This window comes from Rhineura floridana, chromosome 3 (assembly GCF_030035675.1).
Source record: "Rhineura floridana isolate rRhiFlo1 chromosome 3, rRhiFlo1.hap2, whole genome shotgun sequence".
Classification (NCBI taxonomy): Eukaryota; Metazoa; Chordata; class Lepidosauria; order Squamata; family Rhineuridae; genus Rhineura; species Rhineura floridana.
The window spans coordinates 75,747,769-75,768,944 of NC_084482.1; the positions used below are offsets into that span (position 1 = coordinate 75,747,769).

Below are 21,176 nucleotides of genomic sequence, written 5' to 3' on the forward strand. Positions count from 1 at the left end.
TGGCCACTGTGAGAACAGGATGCTGGACTAGATGGGCCACTGGCCTGATCCAGCAGGCTCTTCTTATGTTCTTATGTTTTTAGGAGTATTGAAAGCTCTCAAGCAATCAAGCACAGAGTCTCACAGCTAAAGCTCCCAACCTTACAAAACTGAATACAGGAAGTATTATTAAATGTTGAGTCATTCATTCTTGCACTGAAATGCCAGCAGCTCCTTGGTATAAAAGGCATATAGTTAAGTGTCTCCAGTAGATGAAAGGCCATGCCACAATAAATCTAATAGTTTTTTTACGGTATCACAGAAAATTTTTTTCATGTGTTTGCTCTAACAGACTAACACAGCTATCCCAGAACAAGTGGTATAAAAACTGTCCTCAAAGGTTCCTGTACAGCTGAGCAAATGGAAACTTCATCTACCGAATGCGACTACTCAGAGCAAGAGACATTTTCGGTGGAGGAACATAACCATATACCTTGGAAAAGAGGTATGGCACCAGAGCTGGGCGGGGAAGGAATGTATAGCACACTTGCAAGGAGGTTAACACTAGCATAATTAATTCAGCAAAGGAAAGAGAAAGTTGAAGACTTGCCTAAAAAGGATTTAGCCACAATGGTGTCATAGAGGAGGAAAAATCTTCACTGGTACCATCTTTCTGAGGGCCAAACTAGACATGAACTTAAATACATAGCAGGCAGCTATGCATCTGGCTTTTCCTTAACTAATTACAGGGCTGGGGAAGCCCAATTCTCAATGTGAAGGTACCATGTGGGAAGGTCTCTTCACTCCATACTAAGATCAGGATGGAGATTCCCCCCCTCCTCGCAGCTAACAGCCTTAGGAGGAAAAAAAGAAAGGAATTGGTACCAATGGGGATTTTCCTCTAAGGGTCCTAGCCCCACAAGATGGGTGGGGGAATGATCTCCACGCCGATCTCAGTGGGAAAGTGAAGGGATGGGCCTGCCTTTCTTGTGCACTTCCATCACAGTGAGAACTGGGCTCCTCTGCCTGTGTCTGTAATTAGTTAAGGAAGAACAAGATACCTAGCTGCCTGCTATGTATTTAACTGCACATCTAATTTGACCCTCACTCACTCTGAGTTTACCAATAGTAGCATATTAAGAACAATTTGGCATGGGAAATCAGCCCAGTTCCACTTGGCCCGAGCTTGTCTTTGGCCATCAAGCAACAAATTTCAATTTATTCTTCAGAGATCAGTGCCACTTCCATGTTATTCTTGATGGAAATTTGATATTCCTCTTATTGCAGCTTGCGAAACATCTCATGCATCCGCATAATTTTACATTTGCTTTCTTTTCTCATTCTTCAAATTCTAACTTTTTACATTTGGGGTGGAGTGGAATGGGGTAGGGTGATTCTTATTGTTTTGAGATTTATGTCTTGGGACCTTAACATCCTACAGAATGTACTAACTTTAAAGGGAGGAAGGACAGTTATTTGAACAACTTTGAATTTAATTCCCCCATATAGAGTACTTTGACTACTAGAGATATGTAGTTATATAAATTCTATAACAGTCAATCAAAGTTAACTTTGCTTCTCCTATATAAATGGAGTATTTTTCAACCGAGTAAGGTCCCCCATCAGGGCATTCACACCATGTCCACCTCCCCACCGCCTTGCTTCCCCATAAATTGCAGTGATGCTGGTGCCAAGTAAGTTCCACAGCCCTCCCTAGCGGCCACTCTTATGAACTTTGAAAGATGTTTGTGTCAATTTAAGCTACAGTCCAAAAATTGCCCTTTCTCCCTCTCTCTTCTCATCATCCACTCTTTCCCCTTCGCTGATTCTTATTTATTTCCTTTGTCTTTCACAGGTCTCCATATCCCCCAGTTCATCCAAGGAAAGTCTTTTCTTATCTTCTGCACCATACTGGGCATTGGCTGGGTGCTTCTTATAGCCCTTCTTTCTCAGAGCCTCAAAAATTGTAAGTCATTCTGAAAGAAAAAAAATGCCAACCTTGTGAGAGAACACTAGCCTATTGCTAACACTTGCACCCAGAATAAAATCTTTTGTTTGGCATATACAGAAAAGTATTGATGATTTGGGGAGCATCTGTTTAATGTGAAGGAGGATTTGATAGTGATTTGTGGCACCTTAACATTGTACAGCCACGAGAGTGGCTGTATACTATACTGTAGTCAGCGTGGATTTTTCACATTCTGCAATGTTAAATTGAAAATACCCCCATGCCATTCTGATGCTTCCCATAAGCTCATTTCAAAACAAAACCTTATAAAATGTATAGTCCTGAACTCAGAAACGCTTGCTTAACAACCCTGTAAATTTTCATGGCAATAAACAAAACAATCAGAGAGAATCAAGAGTTCAAAATGTAAAAAGAGAGAAAAAAACCAGACCACTTTTGAACTTCTTTTCTGTCAGAATTCTCATAATCTGTTGAAATTAATTGAAAATCAGCCATGTTCACAGAGTACCTGTCATCCTATTACTGACCTTTCCCCATACTCTGACCTTCATCTTCTGCAGGTTAAAAGTAAAAAAAATGCCTGGCTGATTTTTAATTAATTTAATACATTTTGCAGTGAACTCAATGATAATATCGGGCATGCTCAGTAAGAACCAACTGTCAGCATTCTAAAAGCCAGACTCACAGCTGCTTGGCTTGGCTAATCAGGGGGCCACACCCACACCAGACTTTGATTTCATGTGAGACAGTCATAGCTTCCCCCAGAGAATCCTAGGAAGTGTAGTTTGTGAAGGGTGCTGAGAGGAGACTCCTATTCCCCTGACAGAGCTGCAGTGGCGAGAGTGGTTTAACAGTCAGCCACTCTGACTGAAGCTCTGTGAGGGGAACAGGGCATCTCCTAGCAACTCTCAGCACCCTTCACTAACTACATTTCCAAGGATTCTTTGGGAGTGAAATAGTCTGGTGTGGATGTGGCCAGGGACAGCTTTGGTTTAAATTTGGGTGGGAGGCTAGATGTGCCTGCTGTAGAATAAAAAGGTGGGGGAAACCCTGAAAAGCAATGATACTGTTCACAATGTTCTCCTTTTGGAAAGGAAAGGGGCTTCCCCTCTGCCCAGTGCCCACCCACACAATCTCCTCCCCTCCCCCTCCTCGTCCCCTCCCTGCCCCTCTCCCAGGTCAGTGTTGGACTATGACCTGGGAGACCAGGGTTCAAATCCCCACACAGCCATGAAGCTCACTGGGTAGCCTTGGGCCAGTCACTGCCTCTCAGCCTCAGAGGAAGGCAATGGTAAAACCACCTCTGAATACCACTTACCATGAAAACCCTATTCATACGGTTGCCATAAATTGGGGTCAACTTGAAGGCAGTCCATTTCCATTTTCAAACATGATTGCCAAGAAATAAATCCCATTGAACTCAAAAAGTATTCAATTGATCAAACCCATCCTCCCTTTTCCTCCCTCCTATCCCCTACCTCTTGCCCCTCCCCTCCCCCTCCCTCCCTCCTCCTCTCCATGGTCAGTTTTACCTATGTTAAGCATGATGGCATGGGAGTAAATACCATTTAACTCAATAAACATGCTAATGATCAAACCTGCCTCCCCCTCCAATCCCCTCCTTCCCCCTCCCGCTCCTTCCTCTCCCCTCCCTTTCTCCTTCCTTCTCTCCCCTCCCTCTGCTCCTCCCCCATGGTCAGTTTTACCTATTCTAACCAGGATTACATAGGAGTAAATCCCATTGAACTCAATAAGTATGCAAGTGATCAGACCTGGCTTTCCCCTCCTTCCCATCTCATCTCCCTTCTTCCTCCCCTCCCCTCCCCTCTTCCTTCTTCCCTGCCCAGCCATCCCTCCCTCCCCCCCAGTTAGTTTTACCTATCCTAAGCATGATTGCACGGGAGTAAATCCCACTGAACTCAATAAATATGCAAATGATCAAACCTGTCATTCTCCTACTCTCCCCCTCCTTCCTGCTCCCATCCCCCTCCTCCCTCCCTCCCTCCCTCCCCTCCCTCCTCCTCCTCTCCCCCTCCCTATTTCCAGTGGTCAGTTTCACCTATCCTAAGCATGATAGCAGGGGATAAATGTCCAAACCTGTTCTTGCTCCTATCCTCCTCCTGCTCTCTGCCCTTCCTCCCCTCCCTCCTCCTCCTCTCCCCCTCCCTATTTCCAGTGGTCAGTTTCACCTATCCTAAGCATGATAGCAGGGGAGTAAATCCCACTGAACTCAATAAGCAAGCAAATGATCAATCCATTCTCTGCAGACTTGCACAGGATCCCATTTCTTACCTCCTGGATTAAAAAGCAGAGAAATTCACTAATAGGCAAAAAACCTTGCGGTTTAAGAATGTACCTATAGCCCACAGATATTTCTATCCTACTTTAAAAAGCAGGGAAATTGGGCAGCTATAGTGAATGCACCAGGGTAGCAGGAGACCTGACCTCCTCTCTGAGATATTGTACTGCCCTACAAATTTGTCAAAATGCAAACAGAATTTGGGTTGGTCTTTCATAGTCCAATCCATGTCCTATGGAGGTTGGAAGAATTTGGTAACATGTGCCTCTGAGCATATGGTGAGTGGTGGCAACATCTGCAATCAGCCCAAATAATAGAAACAAGACATGTGCTGTGCTGATCTTGTTTTAGCAGGGAGGAAGCAACATTATTAAGATAGCTGACATAGTTCAGATAGTCACTTTAAATATGTCTGATTTCCTTTGCAATTTTAGTGAAGTTTCCTAAAGGAAATCATTTTCTTTTGCATCTGTTTCTGTGACTATGTGAAGTACAGCAACACTTTGCAAGATTTACACTAAAAATCTCCAAACATAATTGTGGAATAATGGCACTGACTATTCTGCAGAATAGCCTCCAGTGGACATCAGGAGTGTCTCATTTTGCAGAAAATAAAACAGTGGGAGGTGAAATATATTCTAACAAAATTCTAAGTGTGCTTTATGTTTTTAATTAAACATGCCCACCTTGCCTTAAATGAAGTGGTTTAAACATAGCAGGCTGAAAACATGCATCTTGGGCAGGCTAAGTTTGTTTTTTTCCAACAGCTAGAGTCATTCCTGAAGTAGCAACATATTGTAATCAGTTTGATTTTACATCAAACTGCAATTTCAGATTCAACTGTTAATGCACTCAAAATAGAAATAGAAATATAAAAATTATAAGATAATGCAGGTACAGGGGTATGCAATACTCTTATGTATGTACAAGCCTTAAATTTAAAAAAGGGTGTGGACATTTATGAAGGAAATGAGATACATGTTGGTAAGTTGCTCAGAAGGATAACTGAGGTTCACCTGCTAATTCTGTTGGCATTTTGCATTTCTTAGTTGCTCAAAGGGGAAACGGGAATTTGACGGCGTCTGTGCTACAAGAACTGACTGAGCTGAAAAGGGAGAATGGCAGAATTGCCAAAGAAGTCACACAAGTGATGGGAAAGCTACATGACATCACAGGTGAGGGACACCATACAGTGATACTAGGCATTCCCACATCCACAAACAACAAGAAGCTCCATGGCAGCTCTATCTGGGCTTGCCTTCCTTTGGGAGGACAGATCACTTGAAACTTTTGCCATTTTTGGTAGCATTTTGGATTTATTCAAATACACAAACAGAGCATAAATGGAGACAAAGTCATATAAAACTAGCAAGGTAGGAGACCTTCTATCTCCACATCAGATCCCCAGAGAAAGATGCCTACATTCCAAGGTGTAAAGACTGCTTTTATTATTCTCTCTCTCTCTCTCTCACACACACACACACACATATGGGGGGGGGAGAGAGAGAGAGAACATACTAAGCCAAACCATGGCTTAGCGGTCACAGACATGCGGGTTCACAGAGAGGAGTTTGCTGCCGCTTTGCTCCTCCTCCAGTCCTCCTGCTGCTGCACCTCTGCGAGCAAAGCCATGGTTTGGCTTAGCATGTTGTCCAAACCTGGACTCTTGGTTTGTCTCACTCCAGACTAGACAACTCTGTCAATATTGGTTCTCTCAGTATCTTAAATTCAGTTCTGCACATCCCTGCACCAATTTACAAGAAAATTCTTCAACATTTTAGTGTGAATTTTTCCTAATAAACACATTTTTATATGCAGTTTTAGTGGTGTAGTGGTTGCCATATTCATAGGGTTGCCATAAGTCGGAATTGACTTGAAGGCAGTACATTTACATTTTTATATGCAGTTTTGACTAATGTACACATCTTGGTAAACAATGTCTTCAAATATAATGCATTTTTGTGTTGTTTTCACTCATGTATTCATTTTTATGCACACTCTCCCCCAATATATGCATTTTTGCAAACATTGGTTGAAGAACTGTGACATAATTGTGAATTTCATAATTATGAAGTGTGAATTTCAAAGGATGGCTGTGTTCCAGTTCTCATATTGTTTCAGAAAGTGTGCATTTGATAGGTTCAACTTTAAACGTGAACTCAGTTGAATTTCTCTCTTTACTGAGACAAACCATGAGCTGTAACCAAGATTTGTTCTAAACCAAATCATGCCACGTAGTGGCAGCAGGAGCAGCGAGGAGCAGTGCAGCTGCAATCTCCTTTCTGGGAGCTTCCAATTCATGTTAAACCATAGTTTCTCTTATGTAACATACACACTACACATTTAAATTACTATTATTCCACTTTAAACTGTCATGGCTTTCCCCCAAAGAATCCTGGGAAGTGTAGTTTGTTAAGGGTGCTGAGAGTTGTTAGGAGACTCCCTATTCCCCTCACAGAGCTACAATTCTTGAGTGGTTTAACCAGGAGTGTAGTTATTTGGGGTTGTATGGGTCAAATACCCATTTTTGGGGGGGAGCAGGGTCCCAGCCAGGTCTCTATGTATGAACCAATAAGCATGAAAAGGGAATGTGTTAGCCACTGATAAGAGTTCTTGACCTTTCACGCTGACTGAAGCCAATCAGAGTAACAGGAGGTGAGTCAGCCACTGAGAAGACTCTTCTCAGTAGCTAACACACAGCCTCCCCTTTTATGCTGATTGGCTCCTGGGAACGTCTGTCGTAGTGAAATGTGGACTCATAAAATGACAGGGAGAGCAACGGAGACAAGGAAAAGTGGGAAAAGGGGCATGGCTGTGAGGTGGTGTGGCATGACTGTCATGAAGGAACCCTGCACTTCTGAATTTGCCACTACACTGGTGGATTTAACAGTCAATCCCTTGTCCCAGGAAACTCTGAGAATTTTAGCTCTATGAGGGAAATAGGGTTCTTTTAGCTACTCTCAGCACCCTTAGCATACTACACTTCCCAGGATTCGGGGCAGGGGGAAGATATAATGACTGTTTAATGCGGAATAATAGTGCTTGAAACATATGGTGTGAATGTGGCCTTACTGTGCAGATGAACTGAACTACACTCACACAACCACACCCTCATCACCTTCTCCTCTCAGTGTCACCCTTCTCAAATTTCTGATGACTTTTCTTATTCACAACTTTCCAGACAGATGTTGGTATCAAGAAAGCAACTTTTAACAAGCTCTGGCTTCCGCTGACCAGTAAGGAACATCAGAGTCAGCATCCTTCTGGCCCCTTAACCCAATTGTGATCCAGCATTGCTTCAAAGCAAGCCGACAATAATATAACAAGATCCTGGCCAGCAAATGGAGTAGGAGGCTATGAATGTGATTGCATTACATAATCTAGTAGTAGAACTCTCTGTTTGCTCTGTATTTTCCCAGGAGGAAATAATGTAATGTTAGGTCTATTCTTAGTACTTGTAGTTTTACATTAATTGTCTTGGACAGTACATGATTAAAATTCATTAAAATTATTTGTTTTTAATTATTAATAATTATTTATTTAAATGTCTTAAATAGCATTAAAAGAGTTCCTGTCTTTTTCTGTAATCCAGTAGAACTGGTGAGGATGGTTAATGCTAAGAGTTGAAACCTTCAAACCCTTCAATACAAACATAAGTACTAATTAATACAATGCATAATTAACTGCAGAGTACATGACTTTACTATACCCTTTATGACCACCAAATACCCTGTACACAACTCATATAAAAGTAATTACACATTATACAAAGTCATTTGTGAATGTACAAGATTAATATATCCCGCAAGAAGACTTTTATTTTTGATCTTTACGATCCTTTAATTATTGTTTTAGCTTCATTAAGTTTATGTTTATGTTATTACTCTATTGTCATTTTTATTGTGTTGTAAGATACCCTGAGGGAAAATGTGGACAGAATATAAATTCCAAAAACACATACTTGTATACAATTATGGGATAATGTAGGGCTGGATACCTGTATGGGGAGTTCCATCTTGCAGTGGAATGTATGAAGAGGCAAATATTAAAAAGAGGGTAGACATTCATGAAGGAAAGGACACAGATGTCAGTCAGTGCTCAGAAGGATAACCTCAGGTGCTGCTCTGAAATTCACCTGCTAATTCTGTTGGCATTTTCTACCCATTAGTTACTCTAACTGAAAACAGGAATTTGACGCCCTCTGTACTAGAAGAACTGGCAGAGCTGAAAAGAGTAAATAGTAGAATTGCCAACGATGTAGCACAAGGGACGGGAGAGTTGCACAGCTTCACAGGTGAGAGATTCCAGGCATGGATACTGTTCAAGTACCTCTAATATGATCAGAACATCCATGGCCAGTAAATGGTATTAGAGACTATAGGGGTAGGGTGCCCAAGTGAAGTGGGGAACAGGACTCTTGCACCTTTAGTAGGAGTGTAGAAGAGTGAATTTCATCAACGTGTAGCTTGTCGTGATCCCTGTCACACAACAATTAAAGGTACAAGAGACCTGCCCTCTCTTTCTCCTTGCCACCGTATATAGGCATGATTGCTTTACATGACTTTGTAGACCTCATGGTCTTGGCTCTGTATTTCCCCAGGAGCTGGAAGGAATATAATGTTAGGCCTAATAGTAATATTTATGGTCTTATATAAGCTGCTTGGACACTGAATAATGGAAAAGTGGGATAAAAATGCCATAAATAAATAAATAAATAGCATTATTCTTATCTTCTTCTGTAGTCCGGCAGAACTATTGAGGGTTGATGAAGCTCAAACTTTATCCTTGCCAACCCTTCAGTGGGGCACAGTGGACATAGTTAAACTACGGAATTCGCTCCCACAGGAGGCAGTGATGGCGACCAACTTGAATGTCTTTAAAAAAGGATTAGACAAATTTATGCAGGATAAGGTTATCAATGGCTACTAGCCATAATGGCTATTGCTCTCCCTCCATGGTCAGAGGTGTTATGCCTCTGAATACCAGTTACTGAAAACCACAGGAGGGGACAATGCTCTTGCACTCAGGTCCTGCTTGCAGGCTTCCCATGAGCAACTGGTTGGCCACTGTGAGAACAGGATGCTGGACTAGATGGGCCACTGGCCTGATCCCGCAGGCTCTGCTTATGTTCTTATACTCTTACTACAGGTTCTGCCCCTGCTCGTATTGCTTGCCAACCCTGCCTACAATTCTGCCCCAACCCCTCATCAATCCCTGTACCCTGTACCTTGCCAGTGCCCTCCTGGTAAACTTATTAAACTAGGAGTGGGGAATCTTTTTTGCTCCCACCCTCTGGGCCAACTTTAACAGGTGGATGGGACAACCATAATGTCAATCACATGACATAACTGTAATGTCACATGACTGACACCTGTCAAAGTTGATCCACAGAGTGGGAGCAAAAAAGGTTCCCCATTGCCGGTCTAATGAGTTAGTGTGCAGGGTGTAGACGTGGCTAAGCCTCCCCCTGATTTTCCCCTCCCCTTTAGACATGGCTAAGGCGTCCTCACTTTGGCCCTTCCTCTTTAGAGCTGGCTAAGAGCCCCTGCTTTCCCTCTCCCCTTTAGAGCTGGCCAAGGGCCCCCCACTTACCTCCTCCCGTTTAGACCTGGCTAAGAGTCCCTGCTTTCCTTCTCCCTTTTAGAGCTGGCTAAGGGCCACACTTTCCCCCCTGCCCTTTTAGAGCAGCTTGTCAGGAATGTTTATCCATGGCTTTCCTGAGCTGCTCCCAGCTGCCCCCTCCCTCCTCCATTCTGCAATATAGTTTACAGCGCCACGTGTCTGTTGGGCTGTAAACTGCAGTGTGACAGATTCAGAGTGTGCATTTTTATTTATATATAGAGAAATAGAGAAAGACATCTGAGTAAACATGACATAGTATGTGTATGACTGATATATTAAGGTTGCAATCCAATACACACTTATCTAGGCATAAGCCTCGCTGAACTCAGTGGACTTACTTCTGAGCAGACATGTATAGGATTGTACTGTAAAGTACTCTGTTCAAGTAACTGCGTGTTAACACGCCATCATTTGGAATGTACAACAGTGAGAGTTTTGACTTAGGTGTTGTTCACTGGTTTTGCTGTTATTTTATTGCTACTTCAATTTTTTAATTTGTGTTTTATTACTGTGTAGTTTTTATTGCATTGTAAGTCATTCTGGGAAAATCTTGGAAGGATGAGATATAAATTCCATAAACATACAAGTAGGTAACAGTTCTATGAAGTAAGAGTACCTTACTACAGCCATTGTGTGTGGGGGTGTTTTTGTATGGGTTATTGAATTGTTGGTGTTTTGCATGAATTTGTTAATGTTTTGTGTGAATTTGTTAATAGTGTAATGAATTTGTTTTTAAATGTGTTGCAAATCACTTGGAGACCTTTGGGTAACAAGTGACTAACAAGTCATCATCATCATCATCCAGATATGGGACTCCTGTTCACATGCCTTAAACAAAAATATAGGACAGTGCTAGACAGTCTTGAACTATAATGTATGAACAAGCTGTAAAAATGAAAGATGGTGTGGGTACTGATGAAGGAAGGGGGGTGCATATGTCAGTCAGCTACTTGGAAGAAAATCTTGGGAGATCACAGTGAAATTCACCTGCTGATTCTGTTGGCTTCTTTGTTCCATAGTTGAATTGATGGCAAAAGGGAATTTGACTCCCTCTGCACTAGAAGCACTGAGTGAGCTGCAAAGAGAGACTGGCAGAATAGCCAAAGATGTGATACAGCTGCTGGAAGAGTTTCGTAACTTCACAGGTGAGGGATGTCATGCGCAATACTAATGACAGGATCAGAAAAACAAGTAGCCAGTAGATGGAGCCAGAAGTTGTAGCTGTGATTGTATTAATTACATCAATTTGTACGTCTCTGTTTCTTCATCTTATTCTGTAGTCCCACTGAACTGATGAGGAGTACAGATGAGGCTACCAGCCCTTAAGTACAATCATAACAGAAAATATATGTAATTAAGATGGAAGTGACTGCCACAAGATATAGTGATGGTCACTAGCTTACATTGCTTTAAAGTGGGAAAAGTTGGGTGGGCACCCACAAGGGCCTTTCTTGGCAACCAGAGACATATGCCAATCAAGGAGGGAGGAGGGGGGAGGGGGTGTAAGAGAAAGAGAGGGGGGAGGTAGGTATGTACGTCTGATCTGTGTGTGAGAGAGGGAAAGCCACACTTTGGCAGAGAGAAAGAAAGTGAGTGAGTATTTGTGGGTTTGTGATCTGTATATGTGTGGTGAATGCATGCGTGGATGTACTGTCTGTACAAGAAACAATTAGCATGGTGTGTCCACCTTGTATATTTTTTCTGGTACTTGGGAACGCTTCTTGTTGTTGTTAGTGTGTGTGTGTGGAATTAATGTGTGGACCAGCAGGATGTACTTGACTTCTCATGGTAGGCATGAGGTTATCCAGGAAGGTGGGGAAAGAGGAAGTCGTAGCAATGAGTGAATAAGAACTATGCCTAGGCAATTCCATATAAGGACCATTTCTTGCATGTATTTTCCACAAAGGAATAATGTCATGTATGAAGGTGAAGGAAGGAAAAGCACTCTTTTTCTTATCTGGAAAGTTTTACTCTTCCAGAGCTGTCCTGTACTACCTGCCCACAAAATTGGCTAAGATTTGAGAAAAGCTGCTACTTCTTTTCAACATCACTAAAAGCCTGGTTCGATGCCAAGCAAGACTGTGAGAAAGAAGGGGCTTACCTGCTCATTGTTAACAGCTTGGTGGAACATGTAAGTGTTTAGTTCTATTTTGCTTGTCATCTGTTAATAAGACAAGTGAGAACAATGGAGCATGTATTCACAAGCTCAGTACAGAATAGTCATTCTGTATGGACCTGATGTTCAAGAAAAGTGCCCGGCTCATCTTTAAACACAGCAAACTGTATCTTCCATCTTATAGATTCAGTTTGGTTCATCTAAAATGGGAGTGAGGGAGCTGTGGCCTTTCAGAGATTGTTGGGACTCCATCTCTCATCATCCCTTGTACTGATGGGAGTTGGAGTTCAGCCACATCTAAAGGACCACAGGTTCCCCACCCCTGCCCTGATATATCACTGTGCCACATGATGGGAATTGCCTTATTATCTGTAAACCTTGCTGCTTGGTTCATTGTGTAACTCCACCATAAATCAAAGTAGCACATTTCTGAAGACAACACGTTTCACATTTTTATAGATGAGACCTCAATCTTCTCTATTTCCCCATGTAGAATTTTTTGGTAAAACATCTTGGCAATGAGCAGGTGTTTTGGATTGGCCTGAGTGATACCAACAAGGAAGGGGAGTGGCTCTGGTTGGATGGTAGTCGTGTTTCTCTCTCGTAAGTAATTCCCCATTAAGTTATTTTAACAGAAATGTCTGTCATGGCCCATTTATGTGGGAGAGATTGCACTGAAGAACTGCAGATATTCTCAGAATATATCTGGAGAATGAAGGTTTCTTGATCTCAGGGCTGAAACATTTCATCATGTATCTAATAAGGTGGCATAACTTCAAAGGCCCATGTCATAATAAACTAATCAGTGCCACTGTCCATAGATGCATCCTACAGCAACAAATTACATGGGTGATCAAGATAATCTGGGCCAGAGAGGAGCCAAAATCAAATGAATGAGGGGGCTGTGTTTACCACATAACTGTTGCCCATAATTGCTCACTGAGAATTATCAGTTCTATCTGAATTCAATATCAACCCACCAATTCTATCTCAACTACATAGTAAAAATGGAAACAAGTTAGAAAGTGTAATAGCAGGCCTGCCAAGTTACCTGGATTTAAATATTTATAAAATGAATTACAACTGAAAGACATTGTGCATACATACATTTGCTTTACATTGTCCTACAGAATCAAGACCAAGTACCCCTCCCTTGCCCCAAAGCTAGCTACTGAAATAGGGATCAGAATTCATCAATGGCTGCTATTAAGGTGTATAAGAGAACAGTTATTTGTAACAACTAATATTAGTCAGCCCTTGTGCCCCATGAAACTTACCAACTTCCTAGTCCAATAATTTGTTCCAATAGATTGTGCAGAATGTGGTAGGGATGCTGGGGCCATACTGGGGATCCATAAAGTACATTATGAAATCTAGATTGAAATTGCATAAAGCAAATGTTCTTAGTTACTGGAACATAGATCATACTAGACTATTATCCTTGCAGTAAGTCTACGGCCCTATAGATCTAAGAATATACACACACCAAAAAGTTTCAGTCTTTGTGAGCTGTTGCATCTCTTTGTTGAATGGGCCATTTCATATAGAAATTACCCCTGAGGAGAACAATTGCTAAAAACGTGTGAGGCTTTATGTTTTCAGGAGAAGAATTCTGGCACACATTTTTTTACTCTATACCAGGGGTGAGGAACCTCTGGCCCTCCATATGTTGCTGAACTATACAGTTCTCTTCAGCCCCAGCAAGCATGGCCAATTGCTAGGGATTATGAGAGTTGTAGTTCAGCAACTTCTGGAGGGCCAAAGGTTCCTCACACCTGTACTAAACAGTGCCTAATTAGGCCAACATGAGAGCCAGTGTGGTGTAGTGGTTAGAGCGTTGGACTACAACCTGGAAGACCAGGGTTCGAATCCCCACACAGCCATGAAGCTCACTGGGTAACCTTGGGCCAGTCACTGCCTCTCAGCCTCAGAGGAAGGCAATGGTAAACCCCCTCTGAATACCGCTTACCATGAAACCCTTATTGATAGTGTTGCCATAAGTCAGGATTGACTTGAAGGCAGTCCATTTCCATTTTTTTCAATTAGGCCAACATGAGCTCAAAATAGAACAAGCAAGAAACAGACACTAATGATAATAAATTATGTCATTGATTATGTCCATATGCTTGAATGCTTTTTTTTAATGGTATGTAAGCAGTAAACTCAATAAAAGAGAAATTGAGAGTGTTAAAAAGACTAAGTTTAGCAGACAAAAACTCAGCTGCCTTAGACTCAGCTTTTTGGAAGAAGACAATACCTAGATACAATTACTTCATTAAGTGTGAGGTTTTCACTTGTAGCTTCTAAGAGTTCATCCCTCCCCACAGAGTACAAGAATTCTGAAGGGCATCATTTTTGGCATCACAAAGGACTCCCCCCCCCCTCCGCTCGCTGAGTAGGTAAAAACTCTACTGGTCTCTCGTAGCCCACCAGTTGAAGAACAATGATTTAGAAGACCAGGTGTTTACTATTACCTGGGTAATGAAAAACCCTGCACCAGATCATATACTGAAAGGAGTGCATTGTAGTTGCAAGCATGTGAAATCTCAAGGTGGAAGGGGACTTGTATCATGGACTACACTTTGCTGATTGGTAGATGTGTTAGAATCATGAGAAAAATGAAAAAAAAGTTCCCTCATCTTGCAGTTGAGATTGAAAATATATTTGATGAGCATGCTTTTATTAGAGTGCTGTTATTTTGAAATGGAGAAATTAAAACGGAAACTAAAATGTCACTATTTATATACATTACAAAGACAGAATTTCCCTGGGTAATTTTGTCTTTGTGGAAAAAGGATTGATAATTATTAGACAATTGGATATGTTAATTTTGATTTCTTTAGCTTTGTGTATACACATTTTCTTTAATGCTTCCAAATAAGGAAAATATCTTCCTCTATGTAGAGCTGCTATTATTCTTAAAAGCAATTACTCTGAAATGTCCATGCATTGCCTCTCCAATTTCTTTACATGGGTCACTTCCAGGTGACCTGTTTATTGAGAATTCATCATGATTTGTTTGCACGAAGTTTGTGGGGAGGTTAGGTGACATTGGCTGTTTACTGAGCACTCATTCTGATTTGTTTGTGGTGAGTTTGTACAACATTGCATCAAGCAATGGTTATCCCACACTTTCTGGTGCATTTCTTAGCAACTTTCTGTATTGAAAAAGTTTGCTTTTTTTGGTAGGTGAGGGGAATGGGTTTGCTGGGCAAGAGTGCCAACCAATCAACTTTAATTGTACCATCTGACTTTGCCAGTATGTAATTGAATCCCACCTGGAAATAGGGACAGTCTGGAAGCACCCATGGAGTGAAAATGGAATGCACATGCAAAAGCAAGATCTGTGAAAACTTCTGATGGTAGAAAGGGAGGGGATGCATAATGTTTTGCCCTACCAATTATACCCTAATGGTGCATTGTTTGATTGTTCCATAGTTTTGATAGCAAGCTGAATGGAGAAAGTGTTGATATATATATATTACGTGGTTGAAAGAAAGATCAGGACTCAACGCTTTAGGAGCTGTTTTTCCCTGCATGTTACACACATTTTGCACCAGCTGTTCTGAATCTTTCCATGATGCTGCCACAAATTATTTCAGTAAATTGTGGGTCTCTTCCAGTCATTCTGAACCTTCTGGGACACAAGTTGCACACTCTTCCACTAAGTACAACATTTTATTTTACAGTTGTTCATTTAAATGTATCATGCCCCACAAAAAAACTGCAGGAAATTTTGCAAAGATTTTAAACCCTAGTTTGGGGGATTGTTGCCTGCAAAAATGTAGAGATATATTTCCATCAGGGGTGGGGTGTCCCACGAAATTCATTTTCTAAGTACTTTTTACCCATTTGCTTCGCCTTTCTGCCATAATTTCCATTTCCTTTCCAGGGTTCTTGATGCCAAAATTAAACATGTCACTATAGCTTATTCAGTATGGATACTTCCCATGTCTGTCTTGTCTTTTTGAGAACTTTCCATGGAGTCATGATTTGGCTCTTTGCGATTATCATTTTCCAAGGGCATGTCATGTTTGTATGAAAGCTAGGATTCATGGAAAATCCTTGGAGGGCTGAACCGTATTTTCTTTTCTGCCTGGTCAAATTAAAATGAACCCCTCTCCCCTTGTATCAATTAATGTTTCATACAGCATGGGTTCATCTACACAATGGTTTGTTGTGTGTTTGGTGCTACTCGCATCTCCTTTTAATCTGCAAGGCTCACATGATGTTACTGACAAATAGAAGCTATTATGTGGTTTCCCCCCTGTAAATCCGTACTAACCCAATCCTCTGATAATACGAAAAGGGAAGAGAATACTTCTTCACTCCATATCTCTAGTGCTTGCAGACACTTTGCTTTGATGCTTTTAGGTGGGTGTGTCAATTGTTCCCCTCTCCACGTCCACTATCTCCTCCTCCCTTCTTTCATTTCGTTTCCTGTAGGCAGACAAGCAACTTCCAGCTGCTCTCCATTCTGCTGGCCTTTTTATATTGCTGCAAATAGTGCCATATTTTTCTTTTCCCCCTAGCTTGCGTGCAAAAGCATAACTTTGCTCAAACAAAGATTTGTATTTCAGTTGTATTATACCACTGAAAACACAAAAAATCACACTTTCAGGTAGTTTTTTTTAAAAAAATGAAACCTACTGCAGCTGGTAGAACAAACTGAGCATGCTCAGTAGTCAAGAAACCAGAGGGAGTGGAAATGTTAAATTAGAGGACATGGTCATTAGGAAACTGTGTGATTGATCCTTCCCAGTGTGAATAGAAAATACTGTGTTTGCAGTTAGCATTGAGCCCTTACTGTGGATGCTGCAAATAGAAAACTGAGGTAAAAACAGTGTCTTTAGTAAGAAGTAATGCTCCCTTGTGGACAAGCCCCATAACAGTAACACAGTAAATTATCAAGAGTAACTGTTTTCTCATTTTCCTTTTAAAAACTTGTAAGATCTTTATTTATTCATTTATAAATATAGTTGTACAGTATACTGTTATTTTGTTAAAAACATCAAAGTCGTTTACAACAAGTTAAAAAAAAACAGCCATACAATAAAAACATTAATAGTACAAAAAAACACAAAAGCCAATTATTGCAAAAAGACATCTTCTTAAGTGCCTGCATAAACCTGGTGGAACAGTAAGGTTTACAGCAGGCGCTTAAAAGTTAAAACAGAAGGCACCTGCTGAATCTCTGTTGGCAGAGCATTCCAGAGAATTGGGCCGAAGACACTGAAGGCTCAATTCAAATCTATGTTAAATGAGCCTCGATAACTTGCGGGACAACCAAATCCACTCCTGCAGATTATCTCAGTGATTGAGCTGGGATAAAAGGGTCCAATACTTTTTTCCTTAGTCAACTGTCTGTGTCTCCAAAAGCACAGAAAAAGCTGAGAAGCAAAGGTAAAGAAGGGATAGGGTATCTGTGGCCCAACAAGATGTTGGACTACAACTCTCATCATCCTTGCCCATTGGCCATGCTGATTGAAACTGATGGGAGTTGGAATCCAACAACATGAGGAGGGCCACAGGTAAGGTAAGGTCCTAAACAGAGAACAGTCCTCTATTTGAATAGCTGTCCAGTCTGTGTTCAATTCAAAGACAGAGACCTAAGAAGGGAGAGCAAGAGGGGCCTTGAAGGTGCTTATCAGCAGCTAGCACCTGGACAACAAACTGAGCAGGCACACAGGTCACCTGGCTGTAGTCTTCCCCAGTAGGATGTGCTACTGTACTTCTATTTAAGTTGTAGTAATTATTTCCAAATGTGTATGAATTATGTAAGAATTAGCATATGCAGATTTTATGCAAATATGTGTTCCCTTTTTACCTTTTTTTGGTGATGCATTTCGCTTTTGGGGGTAATGTGTAAGTGGCCATCCTAGCTTCAGTTTTTCTATCCCTGGGCTATCTGGGGATTTGGGGAAAAAGAAAAAGAGAACTCCATGAGGGATGATCATGTTATAGATGTTTACATGATCAGGAATGGTGTGGAGAAAGAAGACAGAGGCATTTCCCCCGTTTCTCGTTAACTCTCCTAATGAAATCTGTGACTCCTAATGAAATTGATGGGCAGTAGATTCATGGCATACACAGTGTACAACTAACTTGTGGGACTTGCTATCACAAGTTGTGATAATAGCAGGGTGGTCATGTGTGCTGCTAGAAGATGTGTATATGTATATATTACACAGAGAGAGAGAGAGAGAGAGTTTTTAATGGTCTCAAGTATCAGGAAACATCAGTTTGGTGGTAATATTTGGGTTTCCTGTACACAGCAGAAGCTTTGAGGTTTCAAATCCTGTTTCTCTTCACAAAATCTAACATTAATGATCAAGAAGTCCACCAACATTTGGTCTCCAACAATGGTCTGTCAACTGTTTGTCAAAGTTCACAAGGAGGTAATTCTGGTGATAGCCATTAACTTATTTGTTTCCAGCATATGGTAGTCATGTTTAGCTAATCTGAGATACTGACCCTCTGTACATTTTTCTAATCCCTTTTAAAAGTGAGAGAGTGGTGGTGACCAAATAGGGGCTGAGGGACTATAAACTGTTTGGAAAGATTTACATCTGCTGATGTATGGAAGACAAGCAAATGCATTTCAGTTTATGAAATATGAGCATATAATAATCAGAGCGTGGAAGATTACTTTTAAAAAGTAATAAATTACAGTTACATGGCCCCAAAAGTAGTAATTACCATTACATTTGCAATTGCTCTGAAAGTAACTGATTACTTTACTTTTTCTCAAAAGTAATCACTACAATTACATTTGTTACTTTAAAAAAAACCCTACAAGGGGCTGGCCTTGGCTGCTGCACATCTAAGTAGCCTAAAACAACATTAAAAATAAACACACACATACAGAGATAGTAGAATAATTCTTTTTATCCATAAGATAGTAATAGTGGTCTCTCCGCTGGTAAGGGAGGTGGAGAGGGAGGCAGAGGCCACTACTCAGATCTTTGCACATCAAACCAAGTGCAACTCCCCCCCACTCAGCCAGCAAACATAATCTCTCTCACTTAACTACCTCCCAGACCCTGCCCTGCCACCAACTAAGGGACACTCACAGAAGCAAACGTTTTCCCCTGAGATGCAAAAAAGTTAAAATACTGGGTGTCTCCTGGGTGCAAAGGGCCAGCTAAAGATCACCCCCACAGTGAGTGGCTCAGGGGTTACATGCCCTGCCACCTGTGCAGCCGTGGGCTAGCTGCATAGTCTCAAGGAGCCCAATTGCCCCCCAGCTGGCAGTTGCGGACAAAGGAGGGGCTGGTTTGTGCAGCTGTGGCAAGCTGAGCAGGCCCTAGCCAGCTGGGGAGGACTAGCCTCAGAGGGAGGCAATGGTAAGCCCCCTCTGAATACCGCTTACCATGAAAACCCTATTCATAGGGTAGCCATAAGTTGGGACTGACTTGAAGGCAGTCCATTTCCAAAGCCTTGCCAAGCCTTCTGTTCTTATGTTCTATTATAGGGTTCAGACAGGCAGAGACATTTCTATTTTTAAAGCAGACATTAAGACCTACATAAATCATGAGCCAGTGTTCTTTTGATCAAAGTTTGCTTCCTTTCTACTCCCAATAGCTTCTGGACTTATCACTTTCACCAAGCACACAGATTTGCCTCCAAACGTGAGCTCAGTATCACCTTGTTCTTGAGCCAGTTAATTTCATAAGTTGATTAAGACTGTTACAAAGTACTTCTTGAATCTACTGCAATTTCCCCCCAAGTTCTCCAGTTCTGAAGAGAGCCATATTACATAGGTGTTTCCAGACAGACCTCTCTTTTTTTGGTACCTTCTCCATGGTTCATTACAGGTTATGGGGCATCCATATAACATCATCATCCTTTTGCCCTGTGCTTTCTCTCCTTCCATCTGTTCTTTTCCCTCCTAGTACAAAAAGTCCAACTGAAACAGAAGTGGTGGTGGTGGTGAAACATAGGTGTTGAATTTCTGTGCTTTTACCTCTCAGGTTTAGGATGGTGTGTTTTTGATATGGGGAGGAATACATGGAGCCATTCCAGTCCCTCCCAGTTCTTAGAGGGGGGGAGGGAATTAAATCCATTCCCTCCCATTTCCAGGTGGATTTTTAATGGAAAATCCTTAAAAATCCACTTGGAAACACAGTTTTCTTTTTTTATAAAAAGACACATGCCAGACAGTCCTGGGTTTATGTGCTGCTTCCATCCCCTGCTTCTGGCCTTTCCAGCTGCCTACATCCTGAGCAGCCAGTGCAGGGGGCTCCTTGCTGCCACATGGTTTGATCATACCTTCAGCAAGTTCCCCTGGGACTTAATGCTCCATTACTCTCAGGGGAAATACTGTGGGGAAATATGGCTGCCCTTAGTGTAGGAATTTAAGGAAGCAGCAATTTTAATCCCATCCTGTGTTCATAGCAATCAGTGTTGCTTCCGTTCTGCTGCACTTCACCTTCTGCTGAAATCTAAATTATTTTTCTTATGTGATTTCTATTCCTGACTTTGGGTGAACATGTGAATTGTGGCAATTTCCACTCCAATTTCAGTTTCTGACAGAATTCTCTGACTTTTCTACCCCAGTGTTTATGGCACATATAATCTTTACTATCTGTTTTTTAAAACCTTTTTTTTCCCCTGCTGTTGAACTTCACCTTTTCACTGCCACCATCAGCTTCTGGGGGGCTGGAGAACCAAATAACGCTGGGCATCGTGAGGACTGTGCTACACTACGTTTCAACGGGAAGTGGAATGATGCACTGTGTTCTTTAAAGGAATACTGGATCTGCAAAAAGAAATGCTAGTCAAGCTCCTGTCTACACAGCAACTTTATTCAACGTTGGGAAAACTTTTGCCTTTATAATATCCCAGGACATTTTGTAGTACACTGAGTTTTTTGGCTGTAATAATAGACATGTGCACATCACTTTCTAAAAAGGTTTTTGAACTTAGCACCGCAGAGCAGACATCCTCATCTGTTTCCGTCCTTTGATTTTATGGACTCTCCTCTTGAATGCTTGACTGCAAATTTTGCTTCTTGCTTAGGGTTAACAAACAAACATTCAATTTCACTTTGAAGCATGTTGAACAAGCCTTATGCAAATTGACTGCCCATTTCTTCTGAAGCATGGAGTACAAAGGCTTCTACTTTTAAACCTGTTTAAGTTGCATTTGTTATTAAACTTGTTGCTGTTGTTGCTGCTGCTGTGTTGGGA

General features: G+C 41.5%; 1 protein-coding gene across 3 annotated transcripts; it reads left to right on the top strand.

Moving 5' to 3' along the window:
• Positions 1-225: 225 nt before the first annotated feature.
• Positions 226-21,162, top strand: LOC133380094 (C-type lectin domain family 17, member A-like). 3 transcript variants are annotated; one of them, XM_061616665.1, is made up of 8 exons: positions 227-484; positions 1,835-1,945; positions 5,297-5,422; positions 8,416-8,541; positions 10,889-11,014; positions 11,849-12,000; positions 12,479-12,588; positions 14,313-14,718. In XM_061616665.1, the coding sequence occupies exons 1-8, from the start codon at positions 400-402 to the stop codon at positions 14,326-14,328; spliced, it is 852 nt and encodes a 283-aa protein (XP_061472649.1). In that variant the 5' UTR covers positions 227-399; the 3' UTR covers positions 14,329-14,718. The 3 variants fall into 3 exon arrangements, with proteins under 3 accessions (XP_061472650.1, XP_061472649.1, XP_061472648.1); XM_061616664.1 differs by lacking the exon at positions 14,313-14,718 and adding an exon at positions 20,636-21,162 and having other exon boundaries at positions 229-484; XM_061616666.1 differs by lacking the exons at positions 8,416-8,541; positions 14,313-14,718 and adding an exon at positions 20,636-21,162 and having other exon boundaries at positions 226-484.
• Positions 21,163-21,176: the final 14 nt, after the last annotated feature.

What these genes read in the sequence shown, in the direction of transcription:
- LOC133380094 (XM_061616664.1), top strand. Translation starts at nt 400, where the DNA reads ATGGAAACTTCATCTACCGAATGCGACTACTCAGAGCAAGAGACATTT. An exon ending in CCATATACCTTGGAAAAGAG is followed by an intron (nt 485 to 1,834) that starts GTATGGCACCAG and finishes TGTCTTTCACAG; the next exon opens with GTCTCCATATCCCCCAGTTC. An exon ending in AGAGTTGCACAGCTTCACAG is followed by an intron (nt 8,542 to 10,888) that starts GTGAGAGATTCC and finishes TTTGTTCCATAG; the next exon opens with TTGAATTGATGGCAAAAGGG.